Below are 27,755 nucleotides of genomic sequence, written 5' to 3'. Positions count from 1 at the left end.
TCAAATTTCAAAATCTCATAATCTGTTACAGAAATGTAAAAGTTAATTAAAACATAAGTAGCATAACTGACATAAAAATTACATTTCCTTTTTTTTTTAACTGTAAAACCTGCTACATCCATATACATGTACCATATATGTAGGTGTCCGCTAAACCTTTGACCTGTAGTCTATATAAATGTACAAGTTAGTTGTAAGTACCGCAAAAGAAGTTATGCTCTACTTATTGCAAAGTCATTCATGAGCATTTGGCTATGGCAAAAAAGATGATTAAAAGATGACTTGATTGCACATGTCAAGTACTGAAATATACTTGCTTTTCTTTAAATGAGGGGCACTGTAATTCTAGGTCTACCTTATCTGGCATACATGTATTTGAAAGTGCACTGGTATATTCCTGTTTTGAGACAGAAAGCACAGATGTAAAAGGGTACCCTATTTCATACAATTATTGGGACACCGAATCTGCCCTTCTTAACCAGTGTACATATAACATGTAGCAGGAATATTTAAGTTCTTTTTTCTCACATGGTTAGACCATACAATGAACAACATACTCAAACCTTTGTTTTTCAAAAAGCTTGGAAAGAAAGGTAATATTCTTCTAGTACTGAATACTGTAATTCTTCAACTTTTTCGCATGTTTGCAAGGTGTTATTCATGCATATTCAGAAGGCATTATTCTGTGTGGACTGATAAAATTATACTTTTTGTGAAGTCCTTAAACTCGCCATTCCGTCCAACGTACATGTAGCTGTCTCCAAAATCACGTTAAAAATGAACATAACCCGCACTGACAGTTGATCTTTCATATGTGATAAGGTTGAGGAATTAGCTTAGATGTAGACGCACTTTGCTGTTGCAGTTTTTATTAAAATTGTAAACTATGCACAGAATGTTATAAACAGATGTAGATTAGGGGATAGAGAAAAACAAATAGTGTCTTGTCTCACCAGACAGAAATGATTTATTACGGATCTGAAAAGAAGCTTACAAGGGACGCAGGTCGTTTATTCTACATGCAGTCTCAGTTCAGTGATTGAAAATAAGTTTCAGTTGTTTGACACTTGTATGACTATGAAAACCATAGCTGCTTGTACTATTTCAAGTACAATGCTACTTCACTGTTCCTCAGTACAAAATGCTGAAGATTAATTCGCAATTGATTTATTTTAATGAGAATTACCTCTAATTTACATGTATAATGGATTTATATGCATGTGCATACTTCAACCTACAGATGATATGAACAAACTTGAGTACATGCATATATAGGGAGTGAGTATGTCCCAATCAGTATTAGGGTTCCATCTCCATGTACATGTGGATACACTGTATATATACGCTTCAGTGTTCAAGGTTCAATGGCTTATTTTTCAAAATCAGACCAGTAAAAAGAGATACCGCTTGAGAACTCAGTCAGGCAGAATTATAAGCACAATGCACGCACTTACACGCTCCTGAGGGCACTGAACTTACATGTATAACCAGATTGTTGTATACAAAGCTGTAACACCATTGGTTGTTCTTGAAACATTGTTTTTTTTTTTAACCCATCAGTTAAATCTTCACACACAATATATGCCATATTTAGCATAATTCACCCCGAAATATAGCACTTTAATTGTTGACCCAATAGACTATTTCATTTAATGAACAATAATTCCATGCATACACCATATTAATTGTTTTCCTTTGGAAGAGCTTATCAACAAACTGAACATATGTGTCTGCTTGTACTTCTTCCGGTATAATGCTACTTCACTGTTCTCCAGTGCACAATGCTGAAGAGTAATTCACAAGTCATTTACCTGAGAGTGAGAATTACCTTTAATATACGTGTACAATGAATTTATCTGCATGTGCATACAACAGTAGTCTGTCTTAAAGATGAACAAAATGAACAACTTCAAAACAAACTGCTGTATATGACCTAACATTCTGTCTATGACTACATCCCTTATTTCTCCTGATTCTGGAGTTCTACTGATCTTAGACATCGACATTTTGAAGTTTGTTTGCATGATAGAATGATAGTCATCTGGAAACAAGTTCCAGCACCAAACCTAATATTTTACAACATTTATTAACACCTAAAAGTACACTATTTGGGGCAAATTTTTAGAGCAAATGCCATAGTCCTTCGCATAAGATTAGCCAGCTACCTGTCTAAGTGGATAGGTGAAACAGAACACTGGTGTTACTTCGACACCCTGTTTTCGGTACTTTTAACATTGGAGAGATACAAGAAAATGAAATCTGGACACCCAGCTATAATATAATGGCCTCAAAAAGAGGTCTTTGGACACCCTCCTTCACATTTCTAGCTAACCTCCTGCAATTACCTGTACATGTAAATTTTTAATTCAATTAGAATTACAAGAATATCAACTCATGAAAACCACAAATGTGCATGTAATCTGGGAAAAAAAAAAGGAGAGCCAAAAGCACTTCATGTAACTGAGAACGCTGCCACATTTCTCCACACTGGACTTCCTAATGTATAGACAACAGGAAGATACGTATAATTATCACTGCCGCTCAGATACACTGATCTTGTTTTTGAAAACAAGATATGATCAGAGCTAATTTGATAAGTTCTGACCCATGAACATGAACCAGATGTTTTTCAAGCAACAATGATACAGACAAAAGATAGTAAACATTAGCTCTGGTCCATGTTATAACTACCGTAGATGGCTGGGGAAGGGAAGTTTATTTACAGACACAATTATTTTGAGTTCAATGATCAAGTAAACAATGATGTTTATTAAGAAAATATGCACCCCTGAAGAACTTTTACAGTCTGGCTGTATATAGTTCATCACTGTTCCTTTGATCCTTTAAATAACCCAAATTATGCTAAATGTCTCTAGACATATATAAAATAGCCCCTCAATTTAGCAATGACCCATGATTTCATGAATGTTGCTAATAATATCATATATGTAAACCATATAGATATATTTAGTGTCCTATCTGAACCTTCAGATATTTAGCTTGACAAGACCATGGACATATGTCTAAATAAAATGTAGTGCAATTTTCAATCTCTGACATCCTTTATCCCCTCCCCCTCGATCCTTGAACAATGCCCATCCCCACAACTGGTTGTTGAAAATTTGGGGTTGCTGCCTGTTCATCATTTCCCCGCTTCATACATGTCCATTACAGAAAGCAGATTCTCCAATTCATGGATCTATCAAACCCTAATATTTAACCAAAACAGAAGCCAAAAACCTTACTTACTGCTCCCAGTTTTGAGGTATACTATGAGACTTCTTGGTATTAAATTCTGTGAAAGGTGTATCTCAGTGCTTTGGAGGTCTGCTGTGTTTCATTGTGATATAGGCCTGCTGTTCAAAACTATTACTAATGGTGAATGTTCAAGCTTATCTACATAAACTAAATGTAAGCGTGAATGAAAAATATTTGAAGTAAAATTACTTGCTACTTATATACGTAAACCTATTTCATCAACATCTTAAATTTAAGTGGTTGGATTGACTACTGGGAAGGTCTATGATATCCTGTGGTTACATCAAACATCCACATTTTACCACCACAAGCCATCTCTGGTATGACAGGCAAATGATGGGGTTAAAAACACCTGTTCACATCTTACTGGAATACGACAACAATAATTCGACAGCGATTAATGTATCACCTACATTCCACTGTGCTCTTTAATCAAACTGTCAGTCAACAATATCCCGCCAATACAACTATGAACCACGAACCACTGCCAGAACTTCATAAGACAAGACAGGACAAAAGTCAAAATATCAAACGTTTCGCGAAACAACGTTGGATTTACATACCGACTTTGTCAAACCATATATCATACTTGCCTGATTTGCTTTATTAAACTGTTTCTTCAGTCCTGCGAACGACATTTTAGTTGAGTGTAAGTCAGCGTCCACAGCGAAAAATAATGTGACAGTTTTGTTTCACACGCTTGGTGACTCTACAGTGTCACACACCCACTGACACTTTACTCGCAGGATATCCCCATCTGACGTCACAGCTATACGGGCTGAAGATGGTATTCGCTGTTAAATAGACAATAAAAAACTATAGAATGCGTCGCGCATTTTGTTAATTTAAAAAGTAAATATTCAAATAAAACTAACATTGACAAAATAAATATGGAATTACACAGTGGAATATCTGCCAATCAAACAGTTTCCTTCCCTTCATGTTTTGCGCGATCTCGCAACCTTTCGCGCCAACTACAAAGAGTAATGCAACTATTTGTATATTTCCGAAGGAGGGAAAATTTCTGAAATTAACTGAGTATCCGTATTTTGGCTTCTTTTTCGTCGATCGGAGCCGTGTTGGCTTCACAGAAATCTGATCCAATGTCTGCTGAAACTGTGAAAACTACTTCACATGCAAGTAAGAAACACTTTGTACCTTTAAACTTTGAAAAGATCGTGGCGATTGCCGTCTTACTGGCAGTGCGTGGTGAAAGTAACGGACCCAGCAATGGCTATCATAGTATTTTTGTGTCGCTACCATCGGCCATTTCTGCTTTAAATATCAGACTTGAGCTTTATTATTCAACAATAATATAATATTTTCTGTTGCTGTAGACAAACGTGTCCTACACGAAAATATCAGTCATCTGATTCGGCACGTGTGAAAATAACATGCCTGGTGTGTTGACAGTAAATCCATCTCAGGAAATGTACATGTGGCTGATGTTTGGGATGGAAATCGTATGTGACTGGGATGGGAGAGGGAGGTACCTGCTGCAAATGTTTTAAACAAACACTTGAAGCAATACCATAAGCATAAAACTCTTGATGCCAGTTACCGAAATAATATTTCTTGATACTGATGATATGAAGAAAGTGATGCCTGGTCTTTATCAGGGAATCTGCCTTGTGGGTGGGGGTGGAGTGTGGGGTGGTGGGGTTGTAATACAATTATCAGATTAGTATGACAATTTGTTTGAAGAAATTTGGACATTAATAAACAGTGTGTAAGATAATTCAAAATGTCATCTTAAGCTATGAAGTTTGCTTTTAACTTTCAGCTGATCCAAATGTTTCAAATCCTGAAGTTGACATGATAAGTCCACAGTCCAAAAGAATGAAGCAGGGTGAGTAGCTAGCTTTGCCCAGCGGTTTGCATTGCTTTGGCCATTTTCAGAGAGTCAGACTTTTCTGCTTGATCAGCGTGAACTGATTGGTTTCTCAAGCCACAGTTGATCAGCTTGAAATAAACAACAACACTTCGACAATTTTCCAGCACCAAAAAGTATAGTCCAAGTACACTGACTGTTGGTTGAGGAATGTTTGGATATGCCTTATTCATGGCTTCAGAGACCATCAATGTTATTTCAATGATGGGGAACAGGTAACGGCCCAAATGACCACTCTATTTATCTTTAACTGGTCAAATCCACGTCATAACATCTTGCCTTCCATTTGGGACACAAAATTTTGTAATGATAATCCAACAAAGTATCGTTTCATTAGTAAAATCCCTTCAGGGTATACTGCCGCCAGCAATTTCAACACAACGGCCAATTACCTCTTTGTTTGACCATATCACGTGAACAGTTGAATCGTCACCAACAGTCAAACTCCTGGACTCTAAAATTCGTGGTTGAATTAATATAAGATAGTGCAAAATTAGCACACTATAAATAACCCACTTCCAAAAGAATTAGAAATTGCTCTGCCAAAATAATGCACAAAACTAAGATTATCATTGTTAGAAAAGAAAAACTACAAAAGTCTGCTCATGGGCATGTTCCCAAAATTTTATTCACCCATTTTAAATTCATGCCTCCATCTTAAAAATACAACAGTACAACATTGTCTTGAGGTTTTACCCTTTGAAACAACACTTCCACGAATTGTGATCACAAAATTTTGTGTTCTGATTGGAGGGGGACATGTTACCATGTGGATTTGACCAGCTAGAGGTTAGTGGCGTGGTTACTCAGGACTCAGCCTGTTCCCCAGTATTGAGACAACATTGTTGCTGCTAAACCTACAGTCATGATTATTCCTCAACTGACAGTCAGTGTACCACTGTTAAAATACTATTTGGCGTAGGACAAAACTGCCATACATGTATATAACATTGCAACTGGGATTAGCTGGGGAAGCTGGAACATTTGCTTGTTATGTCCTGCACCAACTTAAAAATCATTTTCAAGCTTGAGCAATGCTTTTACTAGATTATCTAGAGAGGGCCGTCCAATGCACACAAAAAGGAGCCCACTGTAATACAATTTTACAAACAAATTTTGCGAAATTTGAGAAGCAGCGGCCACTTACATGTATACAAAGGAGTGGTATGCCTAAGGTGATTGTAAATCACTAAGATATCAGTTGACATCCTTTTGCACAAAGGGATTATAAGCTACGATAGTTATAAGTTACCATCAAAAATTACCAAAAATTATCGGGCCGACCCTGTTGTAAATATTTACAATTACCCCAAAATTAAGGTTAACCTTCGACAGACTGTTAATTAGTACTTTTCAACTCATTTTGCAAATGTGTGCAATGTAATTGTCCTAAAGAGATGTTACAATTATATTTTTACATGTTGTTGCCAGCTGCTGAATCATTATGAGGTAAAAGTCTTTTGAAAATCAAGGCAGGAAAAGTTATTGACTGGTACTTTGTTCATTTATCCAGGTCACTCTTTATGTACAAGTCAAATTTGATCTATGATCACGATTGTAATTCAAGAAATTTCAATTGCCTTACAATTCCTTTGTGCAAGCAGCGTAAATTATTTTTACAGTCAACTGTAAACTCAACTGTAGGGTCTACAATCACTTTGTGCAAGCGGGCCCAACTGAATTGCAGGATTTTTAGCTGTGACAGAGTGATAGTCGGTCAGTCATAATCACGTTGTTTAACTTAGCAAACATCTATGTACATTAGAATTGGAATTAAAATTAAAATGTTGTCCGTCATGAAATGTTGTAATATGGTCATGAAATTAAACATTAAGATAATATTTTAGTTACCCTTTTTGATTGATACACCACTTTTTGTTTAAACTATAGGGAGACTGGCTTTCAAACCACTAACGCAGAAAACATTGACTGTTGTTCAAACTGTGTCCAAGGACTGCAAGAAAAGGAAACTTTCCGACCCGGACACGCCTCTTGCCAAACAACCAAAGTCGCTGAAACCAGTAGTATCTGGGAAGTCATCGCAGCCAGAAAATGACAATGAAGTCAGTTCAAGTTCAGAAGCCGACTTACACTGCGTTTGTTCTTCATCTCGTCCAATTAGCAGGAATACTCTAGAACGCTTCGTTAGCTGTGTTCGAAAAGAGGATGATATCACATCTACTAATGATGTGATTGATCTTACCGAGAGTGTATCAGACAGCGCAAATCAAGGAAAGACAACTGGGGATGTTCATAGTTCTGATGAACCAATGGAAGTGGACAGTAACAAGGAAAATGAGTCCGAGGTTATTGTGCTTGATAGTGTAACAGAAAACACAAGTTTGATTGATAATGTTAGCAAAGTCATTGAAACTGTGGCTTCTGAGACGTTTGAACTTAAGGGGAAAAAGTGTCTGTCACCAAATAAAAGGAAAGCTGAAAAGAGTATTGTGGATAAGTCCCCAAGTGCGAAGAATATTCGTACACTTCTTGTCAATTCTGTAAATGTTAAGCCCGTTGAGAAAATTAAAATTCCAGAGAATGAGAAAACATCGAAGACCAGTGAAGAAACACCAAAGCAGTGTGTTCAACCTTCAAATGTTGTTAATGAAATTCATGACAATTCTAATTCAACCTTGACCTCAAGTGAGAGGACTTCAAATGAAAATCCTGTCAGTGTTTGTGTCGATGATAAGTGTACGATAGAGAAACCAAGTATTAAGTTGAACTCTAAGGCCATTTGTACAAAAACTAAATCCTCTGATGAAACTGAGAAGGTCACTAATAAGATCTCAAAAGTCCCTGAAAATGAATTAAAAACCTTGGATAAATCTGAAGACACATCTGATAAACATTCTTCATCCCCAGATAATTCTATCAAATCTTCTGGTGATTCTTTAAATTCAACTGATAATCCCAAGAGTGTAGATGGAGAGCTTGTTGAAAAAAATGCTGACCCAGTGGAATGCAGTTCTGATTCTGGACACATAACGACTCCAGAGACAAAAGAAAGTGGTTCAGGCGAAGCCTCCGAAACAGCGGACAGCAGCATGGATGACAGTGTGCTAGAGCTGTCATCATCAGTTGTCTCCCCTGTAACTGCAGATGACAGCTTCAAGAGAGCCACATCTGCGGGTAGTACACCGCGAACATCCAAACCCAGATCCAAGGTATGATTTTCGAGAGTTGCAGGTGACTGAACATAGCGATGGTTACAATTTTTGGTGATCCAAGGAAGAGGTTGATATATGTTTGTTGAGAAATGCACATTTATGCTTTTTTGATTTAGGAGATTTCAGCCTTTTGGGAAACTGTAAGAAAACCTACATGTGTACATTTGTCTGACAGTTGTATACTTATAAAAAGCATATTAGAAATTTATTTTAAATTAGAGTTCTCACTGATCCTTGAATGAAGAGTTTTATTTTGGCAGAAGCCCTTGTAATTACATGAGAATTTCAATAAAAATATCACATTGCATTATGTTCAAAACGAGATTGTAAATAACCTACTACAATGGCTTCCATTAATCTCTGCATGAAGGTTTGTATTTAAACAGAAAAGTTATGGAAGGTGCTGGAATACATAGAATATCAGTTCGGTGAAAGTTCTTGAAAACCATTTTCCTTCATGCCTGAGAAAACAGCTTAAGAACCGTAGAATGTTTGCTCGTCAGCCTATCATAAATGCCAGAGAGCAATTTGCCGTATTATGTACATCTTCAATGTGGCTCAAAGGGAAGCATACGGTGCTGTATCTTGAACCTCATTGATGAATGAAAGTAGTGTCCCCTGTTTACCCTAATATTGGTACTGGTGATGTTAGTTTCACAGTTACAGCTCAAGTGATCGTGAATAACTGATAGCTGATATTCTTATTGAAGTTAGTCAGTGGAATTACTGCAGGTCTTGCCTAAAGAAGGTGAAATGGTTCTGCAACAATAAACATGTAACAGGTTTTTTTAACAAGGTTGAGATGTGGAGCTCCACAAAACACAGTGAAATCCAACTTTTCCTTGTCACAAGTTCAAAACTTCATCAAGTCCATACCACTGGAATATTGCCTGATAAATCTAACTTCACTGTTAAAAAAACAAACGCTGCATTTGGCCCTGGACAGGTAAGAAAAGCTCTAGAAATTTTATTAAACACTAACAAATATTTTTGATAATGTTCACCTTATGGACAGGCTTTAAAATAGCATGAAACAAGTATGAATATATGTCAATATCTAGGTGAGCTCAGCAAAGAAAGCTGAGAGAGAAGCACAAAGACAGAAACGAAAGGAAGAAAAGGAAAGGGAATTGCGAGAGAAAAAGAGGCTTAAGGAAGAGGCCAAGGCTGAAAAGGAACGTCTCAGGAAAGAAGAAAAGGTAGGCTTTGATCTAGATATTTGATGATAATTTATGCAGCTAGCCATAACAGGAGTCAGGTTCAACTCTTTCTCTTTGTTCTAAGACAATATTCACAGGTGATGGCTGACTTAGGTGATGGCTGACTTAGGTGATGGCTCACTCAGGTGATGGCTCACTCAGGTGATGGCTCACTCAGGTGATGGCTCACTTAGGTGATGGCTCACTTAGGTGATGTCTCACTCAGGTGATGGCTCACTCAGGTGATGGATCACTTAGGTGATGGCTGGCTTAGGTGATGTCTCACTCTGGTGATGGCTGACTTAGGTGATGGCTCACTCAGGTGATGTCTCACTTAGGTGATGGCTGACTTAGGTGATGGCTCACTCAGGTGATGTCTCACTCAGGTGATGTCTCACTTAGGTGATGGCTGACTTAGGTGATGGCTCACTCAGGTGATGGCTCACTCAGGTGATGTCTCACTTAGGTGATGGCTCACTCAGGTGATGGCTCACTCAGGTGATGGCTCACTCAAGTGATGGCTGAAAGTTACTTGGTACAGAGATCTTTCTTTGAACATTTTTATTTTGTGGAGGTTCTAACACCGAGCTTTTAACGTTAGCTCATCTTTTGTATATGATATAACATGCCAGTTTTCTTATGGGTGTTTTATGAGTGCACATACACCAATAATTGTGAAAGGAAGAAAAAAAATGTTGGAAGTTTTCATGTGAGGAGTGTTTTAAAAATCAGGACTTCAGTCGCTCAACATGTTGCAACGTTTATTGCCTAGGACAAGAAAGAAAAAGAACGTGCCCTAAAGGAGCAAGAGAAACAGTTGAGGAGAGAACAGCTCGAGAAAGAAAAACTGGAGAAGCAGCAACAAAAGGAAGAAGAGAGAAAGAAGAAGCAGGAACTCCTAGAGTAAGACGAGCTATAATCCAACGCATACTTAATGGTCAAGGGTAAATGTACACTTGACAAAAGCCATTTACACTGCTTAGCCTGGGTTGGGGCCTTTTTAAATTAAATGAGATAGGCTTTTTTAAAGAGATTCAGCCATCTGTTACTGTCTATATCGTACAGTAGCGTAAAAATGTGACCTACATCCTAGAATTCGGGGCCTCTGTGGCCCCATGGGTTAGTACGCCAGCGCAGCGTAATGACCCAGGAGTTCAAGTCCAGCTCATGCTGGCTTCTTCTCTGGCCGTACGGGGGAAGGTCTGCCATTGACGTTCAGATGGTCGTGGGTTTCCCCTGGGCTCTGCCGGATTTTCTCCTGCCATAATGCTGGCTGCTGTTGTAGAAGTGAAATATTCTTGAAGACGGAGTAAAAATGCTAATCAAATAAATGAATTAGCACATCCTAGACTTGTACCAGAAGTTGTTGAAACAATTTCAGTGCTAAACAAGAGGAGAAGAAAAGGAAGGATGAAGAGAAGAGGCTTATTGAAGAGGAAAAACGGCAGAAAGAGGAGGAGAAGCAAAGAGAGGTGGAAGAAAAGGTAGGTGCTGTTCAGCAAGAGATTGTGCGTCGTCAGGAGATGTAATGTAGATCGAACATTAGTCCATTAGTAAAAAAGTTGCCTGCAGTATGGCAGAAAAACTGCCAGTGTGGTGGTAAACCATTTCATTCATTAATTCAAATGAACAACTGATTTTGGAAGAAATGATGACAGATGGATGTCTTCAGTGGTATGCAGTTTTCATTTGAGAATTTGTACAATTTTCCTGTTTGTGGGGTCTTGGTGACAAGTGGTCAGCCAATCCCTTAAGGCTGTTTATGCAGTAATACATGTACGTAAGTTCGAGGCCACTTGTCTTCCACCACTAGTATTTTGCATGCAAGTCTGTAATGCCAAAGGTGGGAATATTCTTCAGTAACTTGCCGAAAGGTCTGTCGGTTTACCCTGGGTATCCCTGTTTTTTTCCACTCCTAAAATTATCCCTAAATCATCCATCATTCTTGATTGCCATTCTCTGATTAGAGGGGGTAACATGTTGACATAAACTTGTCAGAGCTGTGGACAACGCCCACACGGGGTATATATAACTTTAAACCCTGTGCAGATTAATGTAATGTTTTACGATCCCAAATTCTCGTCAGGTCAGCCAATGGCAGTCGATAATCACAGATAATGTAGGGACAACCTATAATATCACTTGGGTGAAATGTGTAGTGCAGATCTGGCTACTTCATAGTGTGTGTGCAGCTACTTGGCTGGTTAAGGCAAATATTGATAGATGTGTTTACTTTTCAGCTTACACAGAAGAAAAAGATGCAGGAGAACTTCCAGAGGTTCTTCACCAAACCCAAACCTACTCCTCCGGTTCGAAAGGTAAAGGCTCTGAGCTCTGCAGTCCAATTTTTTTCTAACATGGCTCTCTTAACTTATTCATAAGATCAACTGATTTGATAGTCTAATGGTTGGAAGTTCGCCTTGCAATTCAGCAGCCTGGGATCAAAGCTGGGTCATACCAAAGACTATAAAGTAGTACTTGTTGCTGCCTGGCTTGGCACTGAGCACTGAGTTGTTAAAACAAGGAAACAGGACATGTTTTTCAGGATAATGTGACCCGGTGACTGATGCAGTAGTTTAGTGGCATTGACTCGTCCCGCCACAAAAAGACACAGTATATGTACACACACTTAAGGACTCATTGTTTTGCCATATGACTGGAAAATTGTTAAGTATGACTTAAGTAAGCATACATGTAAATTCAAAAGATAACTCCTTTCCTAGTTATGTTATGGGTTAACACAGAATATTACTCAGCATATGGGCTCACCCAGAATCTATCCAAGCTTACGGGTTCACCCGAAATCTGGCAAAGCTGGCACGTTCCCCCGGAAAATGACTAAGCTTATGGGTACACCAGGTATATGACTCAGCTTAATGAGATCATCCAGAAATATGAGTAGGCTTACATTGTATGGGTTGACACTGGAATATGACTAAGTTTAAGGGTTCACCCGTAATATGACCAAGCTTATGGGTTCACTTAGAATATGACTAAGCTTGTGAGTTCAGTCACAAATATGACTAAGTTTATGGGTTCAGGTGAAATATGACTAATCCTCTGGGTTTACCCAAAACTGAAGACGACCGTAAAACTTATGGATACATGTATATGTTCTCGAAAAATTTTGAATGGTTCCAAATTCCTGGACCAGCTTCATATTTTTCAATTTAAACATCTAACCCTTCATTCTTATGCTCATATAGGTAGATGATGAACAGAGTGTTGGTAGGTTCATGCCATTTGAACTGAAGAAGGACATGAAACTGGCTCCACAAACCTTTTGTCAGATCTCTGAGGAGTCTAAACTTAATCTTGACAAACACCTGGCTTCTCAGGTAAGACATTTAAAGACATTTAGATCTCAATCTAATTAAAATTATATTGTGTTTGAGTCAGTGCAAATCTTCACTTGGGAACTTATTTCTGCCTTCTGCAGGAATATTCCCTAATCTTTGAGACCTTGATTAATGGGGCCGCAGGTTCAAGGTTCAAATCCAGTTTTTCTTATTTGGCCACATCTTTTAATCAGGTGGTATGTCTTGAACCTGGGACATGTATATACATGTAAGTGAAAGTTCTCAAGTACAAAAGAGTGTATGCTCACTTATTAGCTAATAATATGAACTTCATGAAGTAAATATAGTACATATAAATGTCTTTTTAGGACGGCACTAACTGTACGTGCAGGAGATAAGAACAGGGGAAAGGCAGCCTAAGTCTTGGAGCAGGGATAACGATGGGTAAGAATCTATGTAACAGACTCCTAAATAAATGTTGAGTTCAAAGTCAGTTGGATTTACGATGTATTCACACTCACTTATTTACATGTATTCTGCCACACCTTTCTTTAGCAGAAAATGATACATTCATAAGTTTCCTGAAAGTAGTATAGCTCTTACTCAGATTGAAAAGATGACCAATTTAATGTTTCAAATCCACTGGTAATTATGTAAAACATAGCGCTGCTCACTGTGGACTTAGTGGGCTGTCATCTTGGCTGCTCTTGACTAGAGAGGTTAGCTGAGCAGAGATGTTAGTATGTACTGCATTTCACCTGAAGTTTGGTGTTTTAGAACTCACTTTTTGAGGCACATGAAGACCTTAATAAGATGCTTTCGGATGCTAACACTTAAGTTTTTCTGGTAAGAAATTAATTAGATTTCACAAAATACTCTAAAGTCATACTATAAGGTGAATTAGTGAGTCACAATCAAACAAAATGTGTGACCTGCAAAATGCTAAACTTGTGAAACACCGTATTACATTGTAAAAAAATAAAATACATGCGTTGCCCTTGCATACATTACACTTACGTTGCTGTTCCTGAAATTCCTGTGAGAGATTGTGTTATTGACTGTGTAGGTGTGAGGAGGAAGATGTGGTCCAGCAAGAGCATGACTCTGAGCTAATGAAGAAGGTTACCTATCATGTCAAGCTACTTCAGTTCCACACCAACTACAGACCACCATACTACGGCACATGGAGAAAGAAGAGCAAAGTTATCTCCCCTAGGAATCCATGGAAAACAGACTCTGTGAGTGGTTTTGTGGGCTTTATTCTTCATTTGGAACACAATTCTTGTCATAACTACTGTAAACCAAAACTGCAGGAATCTGCTTGGATTCTCATACAATAAGCAACAAAACAGTTTTCAAAATGACCAAAAATTATAGAATATCTGAGTCATAACTTCTACCCTCTGTGGGCAAGTGAGCGTTGGAGTGTTTTGATGTGAATAATGACAAGTTTTAGATGTACCCCTGGAGTATCTGCACTGTGGGACCAGATTCTGGTTAATTTCCACAAAGTGAATGTATGGGAATCCATTTGGATTCTGGTAATGGACAATGGCCTGATTTATTAGGCTCCAGACATATCTAGTGAGATGTTGGTGCATTTAGTATGTGATTTGCAGACTCCGATTTTGAAGCCTTGTCAGTACATGCTTGAGCTGTTTAGACAGTTCAGAAATGACCTATGAATTCATCCAATGAAAGTGTGTCTTTCAAATGCAAATGGAAAGCAATGTCAACCAATTGTTATTAGGTTACCTCCCATCCTTGAAGTGAAACATGTAAAAACAACGCATTTTCGCTGTGCGTGTAAATTTCATGAAATTCATGGACTGATCCAGTTTGTTTTTGTCTGAACAGGAGTGATTTACAAACAGTAATGCTTTGAAGCTAATCAAATGTAACAACCGACTTTTGGATTCCTGATTACGGGGTAAAACACCGGGGTCACATAAATAAATAACAGACTTTGGGTTCAGTTCAACATGGTTTTGGTTAAGCTTACCTAACTATGAAGGTGGGTAAAGATTTTATTTTGTCAGGGATGCGGGAGCTAATTATTTCGTTATTATATTGTTTTTTATACTTTTCTTGATGCTACTGTTGTTTTGTTACTGAATTTATATATGTTTCTTTGTTAGGGGCTACTGGACTATGAAGTGGACAGTGATGATGAGTGGGAGGAAGAAGAACCAGGGGAGAGTCTCTCTGCCTCAGAGGTATGGGTATAATCATTTTAGACCACACACTAATTTAGACCTTCCATTTTCATGAGACCAAAGCATAATTTATTTTATATATTTATTTGATTGGTGTTTTACACCGTACTCAAGAATATTTCACTTATACGATGGCGGCAAGCATTATGGTAGGTGGAAACTGGGCAGAGCCCCGGGGAAACCCACAACCATGCACATGTTGCTTGCAGACCTTCCCACTTACGGCCGGAGAGGAAGCCAGCATGAGCTGGACTTGAACTCACAGCGACTGCAAAATTTTGCTCAAAACATAGAAGGAATAAATGAGGAAAGGCATATATTCAGAATCTTTATCACCTACAGCTTTGAGCCTTAACTATTTCCTATGAAAAAATGTTAATTTTTATAGTAAATTCATTGTTTTATATCTGGAACAGCTGTGTAACTTTGTCTGCAGTGTCACTTTGCTGGCTGCTGTGACACTTTGGTTGCCTTCTGTGTCACTTTGGTTGGCTTTTGTGTCACATTGGTTGTTTGCTGTGTAACTTTGGTTATTTGCTGTTGGTTGTTTGCTGTGTAACTTTGGTTGTTTGCTGTGTAACTTTGGTTCTCTGCTGTGTAACTTTGGTTGTTTTGCTCTGTAACTTTGGTTGTCTGCTGTGTAACTTTGGTTGTCTGCTGTGTCATATTGGTTGTTTGCTGTGTCATATTGGTTGTTTGCTGTGTCGTATTGGTTGTCTGCTGTGTCGTATTGGTTGTCTGCTGTGTCGTATTGGTTGTCCTCTGTGTAACTTTGACTGAATGCTGTGCCATTCAGGGAGAAGAAGAGAAAGAGGAGAACAAGGAGGAGGATGGAGAGGAAGAGGAGGATGGCTGGCTGGTTCCTCATGGCTACCTGTCAGAGGATGAGGGCTGTGTAGAGGATGAGGAGGTAAGCTGCACATAGTTACACAGCATTGCTCGCAGCTGACTGATGACTGACCAGGGGGTCATAAACTGTAATCTTGCTCTCACCGGGCTGGCCTTACACCTGGCCAATGAGGAAACACTCCAGTTTCCTTCACCCATAAACCTGAGCCTCCTTCCTACAAGCGAAAAATATAGTGCATTCCAAAACACCAGATAAAATATCAAATGAATAAATGCATAAATATTGACATAAATTCATATTTGTTGTATTTATTTATATGCATAAAACAACATTCAAATAAATAAATATTTAAATACAAAAAGAAGACTGACAAATGCTAGAATCAGAAGCGTTACCTTTCATTTTTAGCTCAGTGTTACAAAGTAAGGCAACGTATTGTGAGCGTGTGTGTTTGGGAGGGGAGGGGGGGTGGGCGTTGTCGGAGTAAGCTTTTTTGTTTGGGCCAATTAAGTGAGATTTTGTGTTTGGGTCTGCTAGTCTCATCTTTTCACATCAACTTTGTGAAACTTGGTGGGAGTGATGAACCTGGTTTGGACATTTACTCGTTTTGATTATAAATTAGAGACTCACTACTATTCAGTTTTGTTGGATTGTGTGAGGTTTTATGTTTGGGTGAGGTAATCCAACAGTTTTCACGCCATCTTTGTGAAACTTGGTGGGAATGCTGAACGGGCTTTGGGGACTTACTTGTTTTGAATAATTAAATTAAAAAAGTCCTGTCAGCTTACTCTGCCATTTGAACTGAAACCATTACTGGCAAGCTGTCAGGGTTCTCATAACCCTTGATCTATGATGGCGCAGCATCCTGTCTTTGGAATGGGACTGGTAGATCCAGGATCAATCCTGGATCGAGTCACACCTAAGACTTTAAAAAAAGAGGAAGTTGTAACTTCCTCGCTTGGTGTTCGGCATGAAGGGGATAGTGCAACAACTGGTTGACCCGTATCAGTATCAGTATAATGGCTTGGCAGCTTACTTGCCTTCGGTAAGTCGTCTCAGTGAAGCAGCACTAGATAAAAGAGCGGTGGATATCCGTCCTGCAACAAGGAGGCATATTACACGTACATGCACCCTTAGGATTCCTTCGTCGTCATATGATTGAAAAATTGTTGAGTACGACGTTAAACCCCAAGCACTCACTCACTCACTCTTTGGAATGGAACACAACTTGTACAGCAGTGGTATTGTGTCTGCATGAGAACCATTTTCTTAAAATAAGCACCATATTGTCTTATGGCTGAACTAATGCTGAAATTCATGTCACACTTCAAACAAACCAAGCACCCCATTCAATCCTGATTTTCTGGGAAAAGATAGTTTTATTTTGTGTAATATTCAGGTGACACCAGAGATGTTGAAGGCTCAGCAGACAGCCAAGTTAGTAGCCTGGGAAAGAGAACTGCAGCGTCAATGTCAGCCCCAGAAAGCTGTCGTATTTGGCTGCTTCTGGACTTCACAAGACACTCCACACCCAGAGGAGGCTCAACAGATGTTAGCTCAGTTCAAGGTAAGCCAGATGTTTTATGGAGCAAATCACCTACGATTTCATGATTTTCCTCCACATAATCACCTGTCTATATTTGTACAGCAGCACAAACCTAATGAAATTATAGGTGATTTATTGTAATCAAGGTTTGCAGGGATCAAAAATGTTTGATATTTTGAGCTTGTAAGAGTGAATGAAAAAATGATTATGGTTTCAGGTCGCATCATCAATGTTTCAGCCATATCGTGATGAGTGATGACCTCAACAAAAATACCTCTACTATTCATTTCTGTGCTTGAAATCATAAAAATTTGCTTGATACTTTGAGATTTTTATTTTGAGATCTTAAAGACGAGTGAATGACCAAACATTCTGACCCCCGCATTGCGCATTTAAAAGGCATCCTTTACTTACTATCAGATACTGTCTAATTTTCAAACCAGGAAGTCCACTTTCTGTCTTGACTGACTTTGTCTTTGATCTCATTAAGTAAGGCTCTGAAATTAGCACCTGTGGTGATCATGAAGGCTAGAGAAATACTTCGGTTCAAATACACATGCTTAGAATGGGAATCTTCTGCTACACACAAATGTTTGTCTCTTGGGCTTTTAACAACTGTAAACGAAGTCTCTCTTAAAAGAAGTGAAAAGTGTAAATCAAAGGTTTAAGGAAAATATCTTATTTTCAGTGTAATATTAATGTGTCAAATTTTTTCGTTTGTGTGAACACCATTCAGTGATTTTTTCTTAAGAATATTGCCTGAATGAGTATATAAGGGATCTGTCTTTTGTTTCTCCTTTAGGCCACACTAATTTATATTTTTGTTGTACAGGCAATCTCTGTCTTTTGTTTCTCCTTTAGGCCGCTCCAATTCATAGTTTTGTTTCACAGACAGAATGACTTTTTTCAGTGTCAGAGTAGGGTATAAAAGTTCAACTGACAAATCCTCTAAATCTGCATTGTCAGCAATTTTACTCTTAGTCGTGTTCACTTGATCAGAAAACCTTTAAAAACAGAAAAATCATAAAATTGTCTATGTCAAACAGAATAAAAAGGTGGAGGTAGAACAGCATTGACTGGTTGTGTGTTCACAGGCTGTGGTATTGAATGACCCTGGCCATCCCATCCCCACCACGTATACCAGGGCAGAAAAAGCCAAGCTGGAGGGAGGGGCTAACCAGGAAGGGCTTGACAAACAGGGGGACACACCCTCCAGCAAGGGACAAATGAAGAGACCTGTCCCAGAGGAAGGTATGTATTCCAACATATTACTGCATGTAGCTTAGACTGGAGGGTTAAAGGATACGTGAAAATGAAATCTAAAACAAGGATTATGTTTTTATGTCAAAGGAAGAAAATTATGCGGCGGAATATTTGTTTAAAAAATTTCATTTTGGGAGTATTTTTATACCTGTTAATTACCCCTCTATATAATGCATATTTTCTGTCAATGGTCAGAGTATTTCTGAAATTATTTCATCATTGATATAACTCGAACTCGGTGAACACCCCCAAAATGACCCGAACCGTGTTGCTACAGTGTGGGCAAGATGACGTACACAGATAGTGCATGGCTTCTTCAGGCCAGCTTTGCGCGCCCCTACACCAGCACTCACTATGTCTGTTCCCACACCCCAGCTCCCATTTGGCCATTTCAGAGTTCTTTTTAAACAAGGATCATCGTTGACACCACCGCTGCAAGCTACTAAATTTCCAAACTGACCGAACTGGGGCCAAACTGTACTTTGAAGCCATCTTTACCTCTCAAAGCTGTAGTTGAAAAATTTGTTTGCACTTATGTGTTATTACACATCATAATCTGCACATTAAGAAATATTACCAAAGTATTTCATGTATCCTTTAACAGCTTGAAAGTGCGAGTTTTCTTCCTTTTATATCATGCTCCATATTGGTTTAAAGACTTCACTGAAAAATTATTTGTAAATCCTTGATTAATAAGAAAAATTTTAAATCTTCATGAACTGATTTTTTTTTTTCACCTCTTCTTCTTGTATTAATTAAGTGTTCAAATTTTTGTTGTACGTGTATAAATTATTACAAGTTGAGGTAAATCTTTTACTGAAGTATAAAAGGATCTGCTGGTACTAAAGTATCTTGATGGAAGACTGTCCAAAATAATCATTTCTTTACATACATGTAAGACTTGCTCTGATTTATTGATGCGTTGACAAGTAACTTTATATCATAAGTACATAGATATAACATAATTTTAAGAATTCGTAGACACAACAAATCACTTACAGGGATAAATTGACATCATTTTTCACTAACCAGTCACCAAGGCGATTTAATAATTGGTGAAAAAAATCCATGAAATTATAGGTGGGTTGCTGTTTGTCCAGTTAGATTTTACATGTGTAAATGTGTCTCACAAATTTGTGTGTTGACAGCCATGCCTGATCTGATTCGCTTGGTTCATGGGAATCCTCTTGGGATTAAGAGACTGGTTGAGGAATTCAGGGTGTACTGGGCACGGAAAATCTCACAGTCATTCAGCGAAGAGGGAACAAAATCGGACGGGAAGGAAGATGACATGGATGTGGATGAAGTGCCACAGGGGTCTTCGGATGCACCTCCTACTTCTTGCGCTGAAGTGTCCGGAACGCCCATTAAAGTTGATGACGATAAAGACGAATGCAACATTTCCAAACGGCAGACGGAAATTCGGATCGCTGCTATTGCTGTTCGAGAGAAGCGTTCGTTGTGTAAGAAGATCTGCTGGTATGTCCATGATAGCATTCTTAAGCAGTATAACCTCAGTCATCTACCTGTGCCATGTGAATGGCAGTACTTGACCATTCCTAACAGACGGGAGACAACAGACAACATGAACACATCAGGTAGGAAAACTCCAAACAGCAAGATGTTTGCCACGGCGTCCCCTGCTGCACAATTGGCCTCCCCCGCAGATCTGAAGGAGAAGGCAGATGCCCCAAAACGTCCCAGCGACCAGTTGTCCATAACGTTTTTCACGAAAGCTAAAGACGAAATCATGAAAGCCAAACTACCAGAGATAGCAGGCATAACGGAGAGTGAATCAGTTCAACCAGTGCCCAAAGAATCTACTGGACAAATAAGATCAGGACCATGTCATCCATTAGAGCCAACTGTCATTATTCATGAAGACAAACTACCTCTGAGAAATGACCAGGCACCCGTAAACGCAAGCTGTCAAAACCTTTCTCCATCATCAAAAACAGAAACATTGAAATCCCAGACGCCAAAAGTATCATCTGAATACAGTGCTACAGAAGTTATCTGCCTGGACTAAGATGCTTTTTTAATAGGTTATTACTACATGTTTTCACATGAACTTTAATTTACCCTAAATAAGTAATAGTAGATTTATCCTCGACAGTAAAGATACCATGTGTATTCTATCAAACTTCAGGACATATTTATCATTTTAGATAGGACAAATTTATAATTGGGGCCAAAAAATAGTTACTTATACATGTAGCTCTTTATAAGTGTAGTTTTAAAAATTTTTTGTACTATAATATCATTCATCACCAGGTCAATAAATAATTGAAGAAAGTCTTGATTTTTCAGGTATTTTCTTCTTGCAGGATTCTGTATAGAATTTCTTAATTACTCATGACTTATGCATTGGTGACATTTACGTCCATCTTCCAATAGCTCAGCTTTGTAAGAAAGTTTCTTAATAGCAGAAAGCTACATTGTTTTTGCAGAAAGATTTCCCAGGTTGAGTCAACTTGTACCTGGAGGTTTCCTGGCGAACGTGTTACTATCAATGTTAGCTTGCTTTTGCCTGTCTTTATATCCTCTGACACTCAACACTGTGACATGTGAAGCTGTCTTGTTTGGTTGGTTAACAGACAGCCTGGGGACCCATGCAAGACGGTTTATCTTTATCTTGGGTAGACATGAACATACCCTCTAGTTGCCACAGGTAACAGGGTGGAGGACAGGACTGTCCCTTTTCAGTTGTAGGCTGTCATTGATGACTACATTTGAAAAGGGCAATGCACGAAAGGAGCTTGGTCTGTATCAGTGTGGAATTTAATTCCTACAACATCCTATGGAAGTCTGGAAAATGGGCAGTGAACAGTTTGCCTCAATCACATTGGACAAAATATAACGATGGCCATAAATGACAAAATAATAAATGAGGGCTGTGGCCATTTGGTTAGAATGTTGTGCATTCCATTGACTGAAAGCCTCTCACCAATGTGGCCGCAGTGCGTTCAAGTCCAGTTTATGTTGGCTTTCTCTCCAGCATAACTGGAGGGTCTGTCTTCAGATGGTCATGGATTTCCCAATGGCTCTGCATGGTTTCCTTACACCACAATGCTGGCTGGTCTGTTCAGCGAAATCCTCTTACGTGCAGTGTAAAACATCAATCAAATAAATAAACATATTAAATGTAGCCCACTGACATCCTGTTCAGGTGGCCCCAGGGCCTGAGATAACCTCCATTAAACTATTTTTTAAGTATTTTTAAACCATAGTTTTTATCCTTAGGATTGAATATTCATATCAAGCTTATAGTAACTTGGCTTACTGGTTTCTTTCACACACTATGATACAGGTTTCCTGGACATATAAATTCTGGAATAATTTCTCAAGGGCCAGATCTTTTTTAAGTCAAGGTTCAGTGTTCTGATCAAGTCAATTTTAATCGCTGAGTTGAAATTTAATGACTAGTAATCTAATGAGTTCATGTACGTGTAGGCCAATCAAGCTGGAACAAGATGTTGGCGGGGTTTCTTTTTGAAATATCTGACGAGTCATAATGCTATTCTGATGAAATTGGAGAGATATGGAAAATAGAAAAAGTGCAATAAAGACACCAAGTCTGGCTATTGATAGTGCTACACTCAGCTGAAGTAACATGTTGCCATTCATAACGCCATCCACTGAACAAGTCTGAATATATACATGTAGATAGTACTAAGTACATAACAGTTACAGACTAGCACACACAATCAGGCCTAAACCGGACGATGTTGTTCAAGGCTATCGTACTTCAAATTGCATGTGATTTGGTTTTATGCCACTCTGTACAGTATTTCACATAATGAACTCTACATACTTTTAAACTAGCAGGAGCTGGATTTGAACACTCAGCCTCACTGGTCCACGCTGTGTTTTGCCTCAAGGCTAGTGAAGACAACAGCAGTCATGTTTGCCCAATGTTAACTTGCCACAGGCCTATATTTATTTAATGAGAGAGAAGGTTGAGCAGATCCGGTGCTTGTCTTTGGAGTGCTTGAACACAGGAGATATAGGTTCACTCCCAACCTTGAATAGAATTTGTATGTTCACCTCCTCATGTGACTGCGCAGTTCAGCTTCCTTTGAAGAAAACTTTCATTACAATATGGTGTTCATATCTAAGCCAGTGATTTGCCACAGGTCAATGGTTTATGCGTGAACTCCAGAATCCTCCGGTGACAAAAATGCCCGCCATCGTACAAGTAAAAAATGCTTGTAAAGCTACGAACAACTATTAAAGAAATAAATACATTTAATTATTTGATTTATATGAACTTCTTGAATCATCCATAAACATGTTTGCCCTCATACATGTAGGCCAGTACCAGAACAGGCACCTTACAACAACGACATACGTTACAGCTAATATACATTGAACAACGGCAGGTGCCTGTGGCACCAGTAAATGGAAAATTCCTTCACCCCAAACGTATAAATCACCAATGGAAATTATCGGTACCTTAAAATTAAAACTGTTCAGAAAAGCTTAATGACAACCACCATGAACCTTAAAACGCCTCATATTTGCAATCCATCGATCGTCACTGTACGGCTGAAATATTGCCAATGTAGCGATAAACCTCCAGTCATTCATTCATTCACAGCCAAAAACTTTACATTTCAAAGTTATCTCCCCTGAACCTTTGTTTACATTGGCAACCTGATGCGCATGAACATTGATATTCTTTTTCTCCATTTTAGGCTATTCAGCTCCGTTTTCATTGCACATATACCATTTAAATTACCTTTATAAGTGAATAATAAAAATTTTAAAAAAGACTACATGCATGCATATGGATGAAGAAAGGGCACACACCGCATGCACTACTTTCTTTGATGGCTGTGCGTCGGTTCCTTGGTAACGCCGAGCTTGTGCTTGACAGCTTGGAGCTTTTTATGTCGGATTTGTAACACTTGTGCAGATCCTTACAGTCAAAATAACACCATGAGTTTGGCAACGTCTTACAGATTTGAGGTTAACAACGCCAACAAAAGTCTGCAGCGTGCATTGCGAGGACAAAGAGACCGTGTAGAGGTGAGTTGTTGTTTGTACCAACTTCTGAAAATTAAGTACGGGATCGATACAAGTAATAATCATATGTAGGCCGATATTCAGAATTTGGTGAGGCAAACATTTGGACTAAAGCCAACGCCACGTGCCTCAAGACATTGATCAATTTACCGATTTGTCACAGTTTTTCATCCTTCGCAAGATCCTAGCTCTGTGGGGCTTTGATTACGTATAGTGTCACAGCCTTGTCTAGTTCTGTAAAGCTGTGATAACGTATACTATCACAGCCCTGTCTTGTTCCATAAGCTTACCTTGAACACCTCCGTACTCCCCTTGTTGACTTCATTGTACGGCTGCTTGGCACCAAATAATTTGTCTGTCCGTGGTCACAGTCGTCTCAAGCTGTCAGTTCTAGGTAGGAGTCCCCATGTGTAAAAACTAGGAAATTCACACAAGCATGAAACTAGTTTCAATGCAGACTCCTTACCTTACGGCATGTAATACACAATACAGGCCCGTGTAGCTTACATTTTTGATTGCCAACAATTTAATCTTGAACATGTACCATAGTGCAGTACCGGTAGTCAAGTAAACCTGATTTCCTTACAATTACCGTGTACATACATTTCATATGTACATTTCATATGTACATGTATGTTTCATTTGCGTCTGTGTACAGCCTACTGTACATGTCATCTGTTCCTGTATTAAAACATTGTTGGTCTAATTAATTATGATTTAACCTGTTTTGTTCTTAGGCGGAGGAATTACACGCTGACAGAGAACGTGGACTAAAGAGGTACAGTACATTGAATGGTATACAATTTAGATCATGATGGATCAAATGGAAGTTTTGATACATTTTAATATGTTCATTTTTTTGTATATTTATATACAGGAAATGCCTTAATATGATATAAACATCTACATGCACTAGGCCCTACTTGATTAAAATATCCTTAATACATGAAAAGTTAGTCATATAAGACTAAGGCTATACAGTATTTGCATTATCTAACCGTGGAGCTCAGGAGACTCATGATTTTCTTGATTCTATGTGCTAAGGCGGCAGCATTCATCACGTACATGTACCTGATAAATCACTGACTTACAGCCATGGACTGTCATTATGTGATGTTACCATGTGTTTTTCTCCTTACTTTTTGGGGGACAGAGATCATGAAATTACCCTAAAGGCAGACTGGAATGAAAAGCTGGAAGAAGTGGCCGGAAGAAAACGCTTGACGGAAAGCTTTAAGACAATTAAAGAGGAAGTCAGATTAGGGAGGAAAGCAGCTTTGGCAGTAAGTGTTACTAGTACATCGTACATGTACTAGTACTTTCACTTCTCAGTTTGAAGGTGAATCCTTCATCCTACAGGGCCTTGGCCAGCCTTCAGAATTCGGGAAGGTGGGGGTTCCTAGAAAAGTGAGCAGCCCAGCCAAATTAGCAAATCAGATACACACATCTGCAACATACCGCATAGAGTTCATCTTGCATTCAGACTCAGACCACATGTTCAGTGACAGGATGTCAAAAATTTGACCAACCGACTGACAGACGCACATACATACATGTTGACCTACTTGTTGCAGCTAAAAAAGATGCAGCTTAAAACAGCAAAACATATGTAAATCATGTCATGCATTTTCTTTCCTATTCCATTTAACATTACCATTTTTTAAGTTTCAAGACCAGTTAATGTAAGTCACAGTGTGTACAGTCCAGAGGATCTAGGCTCATGTACATACATGTACTTTCTTCGATTACAGCAAAGCTGCAGTTCTTATAAATTGTTGTATCCATTTGTTTGTCTGTCTGTCATATATTTTAATGTGGGCTATTCACTTAGCCACAGCCTGAGTGTAAGATGACACCGTATCCTAAGAAGTAATGTGGCATGTTGAAGCTGTTGCAGATTTGCTATTGTTCATATCATTTATTTGAAATAAATACTAAAGAATGTTTCACTTTCACGACAGCAGCAGATCCCAGGAGAATCCCATGACCATCTGCAGGTTGCTGTCAGACCTTCCCACTTATGGCCGGTGTTGTTCTAAGATTATTAAATTTGTTTCAGGTCAGACAAGAAGCTTTAAGGCAGCAGTTACAGCAGGAACGGACAATGTTTCAGTCAGAACTCAACACAGCAGGCAAAACATTCTACTTCCAGAGGATATGACAGCCAATCAGAATCCATCATGTTTACACAGATCAATTTTAACAACACACAACCTCATTAACTCACTGCTTTTTGGAAGGTTGTGTGTGTATTGTAACGCAAATATAATGCCATCATCTTGCTTTACAATTTTTACCTCGTAAGCTTGAGATGCTGTCGTATACAAGTTTGTACTTGAGGGATATGAATGGGCAGACAACAATGTACACATGTGATACACACATTAGAAATTGTTACAAATATTCACATTTTATTTTATATTAATATAATTTGTCAAGGATCAAAAATTATTTTTTAGAATCCATACAGTGCACCTTATATAACAAATGTCATACAACTTATACTTCATTGTAAATTTATATACATCGAAATGTAAATAAACATTTGTATACAAAAACAAGGTTCTTTGGTGACAATATACATGTATATGACCATAAGGATTTGGAAGTTAAACCTTGCACTGACTCTTGTAGTGGCGAGGTTTGTATACATGTTCATGTAAGTGGTAGAAACCTCACCACAACAAAAAATTTACAAAGGCATAATAACACATCTTTAAATACTGTATTTCACCTGACAAGTTTAACTTCATTCTGATTGATTCATCCACCTTATAAGGCCAATTAGGGTTTTTTAAAGAAGTTTGATTACTTATCATAAAAAATGAAGTGTTGTCATTAAAAGTATCATTTCAAGGCCTTTTGTGCCTCTTAAAGTGCATTTTACAGGCCAAATGCTACATGAAGGTGAAATACAGTATGTAAAAAGGAAGTTGTACATTTAAAGAGCCTATCTATTTCCTTAAGTATAAAAATAACAATTAAATGGTATAGACCAAGATAATCTGGATTGTTTTCTTGAAAAATAACCAATTTAGTGTAGTATCAGTACCCTCTCTTGTAAGTTTTGGAGTATTGTAGACGTAAAATATAACAGACCCAAGTAAAAAGTCTTACTGCTTTAAAGCATGGTTTATAAGTTTTGGACCATCAGAGGTAACCATGGAAACACAGCTTTTTTCTATCACTTGTGGTAAGTCAAATAAATAAATATTTGAACTTGTTAAAAACAAAATAATCACCTTAAAAGGAAAGGGTGCAAATGCATAAAATGAATTCTGATGGGATATGGTGGGAGGCCATGGAAAACCCACAACAATTCACAGGTTGCCGACAGACCATCCCACATATATTTATTTGATTGGTGTTTTATGGCGCACTCAAGAGTAAAAATAAATGAACATTAAATTTAAAACTGCACTAAAACCCATCAACAAGTACTTATGGATATATGTCAAACATTTATTTGACCTTGAAAATCTTTTAATTCAAGCAGAGACGAAAATGTTCAAGAAATTTAGAATTTCTTTGTGAACAGATAGACATGACTGCGACCATACCCCTTACCCCTTCAGGATATTACATGTATTATCACAGTGTCTATTCATTTCTTTGTAAGAACATCATGGTCGCAATACAAGTCCAATCGCTGGATTAGTGCAGAGAGAACAAATTCATATTTAGTCTGCACTTTCATATTGAGATAAACCAAGTTCTTATTTAAACTGGCACTGTTTTGAGTTTCTAGTTCTAGTTTCCACAGCAGCCAACTGCAAATAACATACTACTGCCATGCCTGGATGTAGATTTATGATTTGCCGTTTTCTTAATAGTACGAATAGAAGCAAAGGTTAAACCTCATCATTGTGACCCCAGAAAACTTCGTATTTAACATTTCAGTGCAAAATTTTCTGGTAGTGATATACATGTGTAGGAAGCACAGAGAGTAGTGAAAAATATGCAATCACTGTATGCATAGACAGACTTTTACTCAACATTCCATGTAACAATAATTTAATTACATTGTAATAA

The 27,755-nt window shown here is 38.2% G+C and overlaps 3 protein-coding genes across 6 annotated transcripts in view; 2 read left to right on the top strand and 1 right to left on the bottom strand.

Annotated features, from left to right (window-relative positions):
* The window catches only part of LOC135473115 (endophilin-A3-like), a 44,811-nt gene extending 40,824 nt beyond the window's left edge, over nucleotides 1-3,987 (bottom strand). For all 4 annotated transcript variants that reach the window (XM_064752942.1, XM_064752943.1, XM_064752941.1 and 1 more), the window contains exon 1: nucleotides 3,852-3,987. In XM_064752942.1, coding sequence (XP_064609012.1) covers nucleotides 3,852-3,896 — 45 coding nt within the window. In that variant the 5' untranslated portion in view covers nucleotides 3,897-3,987. The remainder of the gene's footprint in view (nucleotides 1-3,851) is intronic.
* A 258-nt stretch (nucleotides 3,988-4,245) lies between these two features.
* Nucleotides 4,246-20,964, top strand: LOC135473329 (chromatin assembly factor 1 subunit A-B-like). Its single transcript, XM_064753178.1, has 15 exons — nucleotides 4,246-4,398; nucleotides 5,042-5,107; nucleotides 7,040-8,319; nucleotides 9,384-9,521; nucleotides 10,294-10,424; nucleotides 10,903-11,005; nucleotides 11,762-11,839; nucleotides 12,728-12,859; nucleotides 13,206-13,264; nucleotides 13,887-14,058; nucleotides 14,959-15,036; nucleotides 15,833-15,946; nucleotides 17,286-17,453; nucleotides 18,527-18,683; nucleotides 19,844-20,964. Exons 1-15 carry the CDS (start codon nucleotides 4,362-4,364, stop codon nucleotides 20,722-20,724), a joined length of 3,594 nt encoding a protein of 1,197 aa, XP_064609248.1. The 5' UTR covers nucleotides 4,246-4,361; the 3' UTR covers nucleotides 20,725-20,964.
* Nucleotides 20,965-23,587: 2,623 nt separating this feature from the next.
* Nucleotides 23,588-26,797, top strand: LOC135473932 (uncharacterized). Its single transcript, XM_064753886.1, has 4 exons — nucleotides 23,588-23,726; nucleotides 24,461-24,501; nucleotides 24,877-25,006; nucleotides 25,783-26,797. The coding sequence occupies exons 1-4, from the start codon at nucleotides 23,637-23,639 to the stop codon at nucleotides 25,882-25,884; spliced, it is 363 nt and encodes a 120-aa protein (XP_064609956.1). The 5' UTR covers nucleotides 23,588-23,636; the 3' UTR covers nucleotides 25,885-26,797.
* The last annotated feature ends 958 nt before the right edge of the window (nucleotides 26,798-27,755 follow it).

Source organism: Liolophura sinensis, chromosome 8 (genome assembly GCF_032854445.1).
Source record: "Liolophura sinensis isolate JHLJ2023 chromosome 8, CUHK_Ljap_v2, whole genome shotgun sequence".
NCBI lineage: Eukaryota > Metazoa > Mollusca > Polyplacophora > Chitonida > Chitonidae > Liolophura > Liolophura sinensis.
The sequence above is the reverse complement of the archived record's forward strand: the minus strand, read 5'-3'. Positions and strand labels throughout refer to the sequence as shown.

What these genes read in the sequence shown, in the direction of transcription:
- LOC135473932 (XM_064753886.1), top strand. Translation starts at nt 23,637, where the DNA reads ATGAGTTTGGCAACGTCTTACAGATTTGAGGTTAACAACGCCAACAAA. An exon ending in AGAGAACGTGGACTAAAGAG is followed by an intron (nt 24,502 to 24,876) that starts GTACAGTACATT and finishes TTTGGGGGACAG; the next exon opens with AGATCATGAAATTACCCTAA. An exon ending in GGAGGAAAGCAGCTTTGGCA is followed by an intron (nt 25,007 to 25,782) that starts GTAAGTGTTACT and finishes AATTTGTTTCAG; the next exon opens with GTCAGACAAGAAGCTTTAAG.
- LOC135473329 (XM_064753178.1), top strand. Translation starts at nt 4,362, where the DNA reads ATGTCTGCTGAAACTGTGAAAACTACTTCACATGCAA. An exon ending in AGATGTTAGCTCAGTTCAAG is followed by an intron (nt 17,454 to 18,526) that starts GTAAGCCAGATG and finishes GTGTGTTCACAG; the next exon opens with GCTGTGGTATTGAATGACCC. An exon ending in GAGACCTGTCCCAGAGGAAG is followed by an intron (nt 18,684 to 19,843) that starts GTATGTATTCCA and finishes GTGTGTTGACAG; the next exon opens with CCATGCCTGATCTGATTCGC.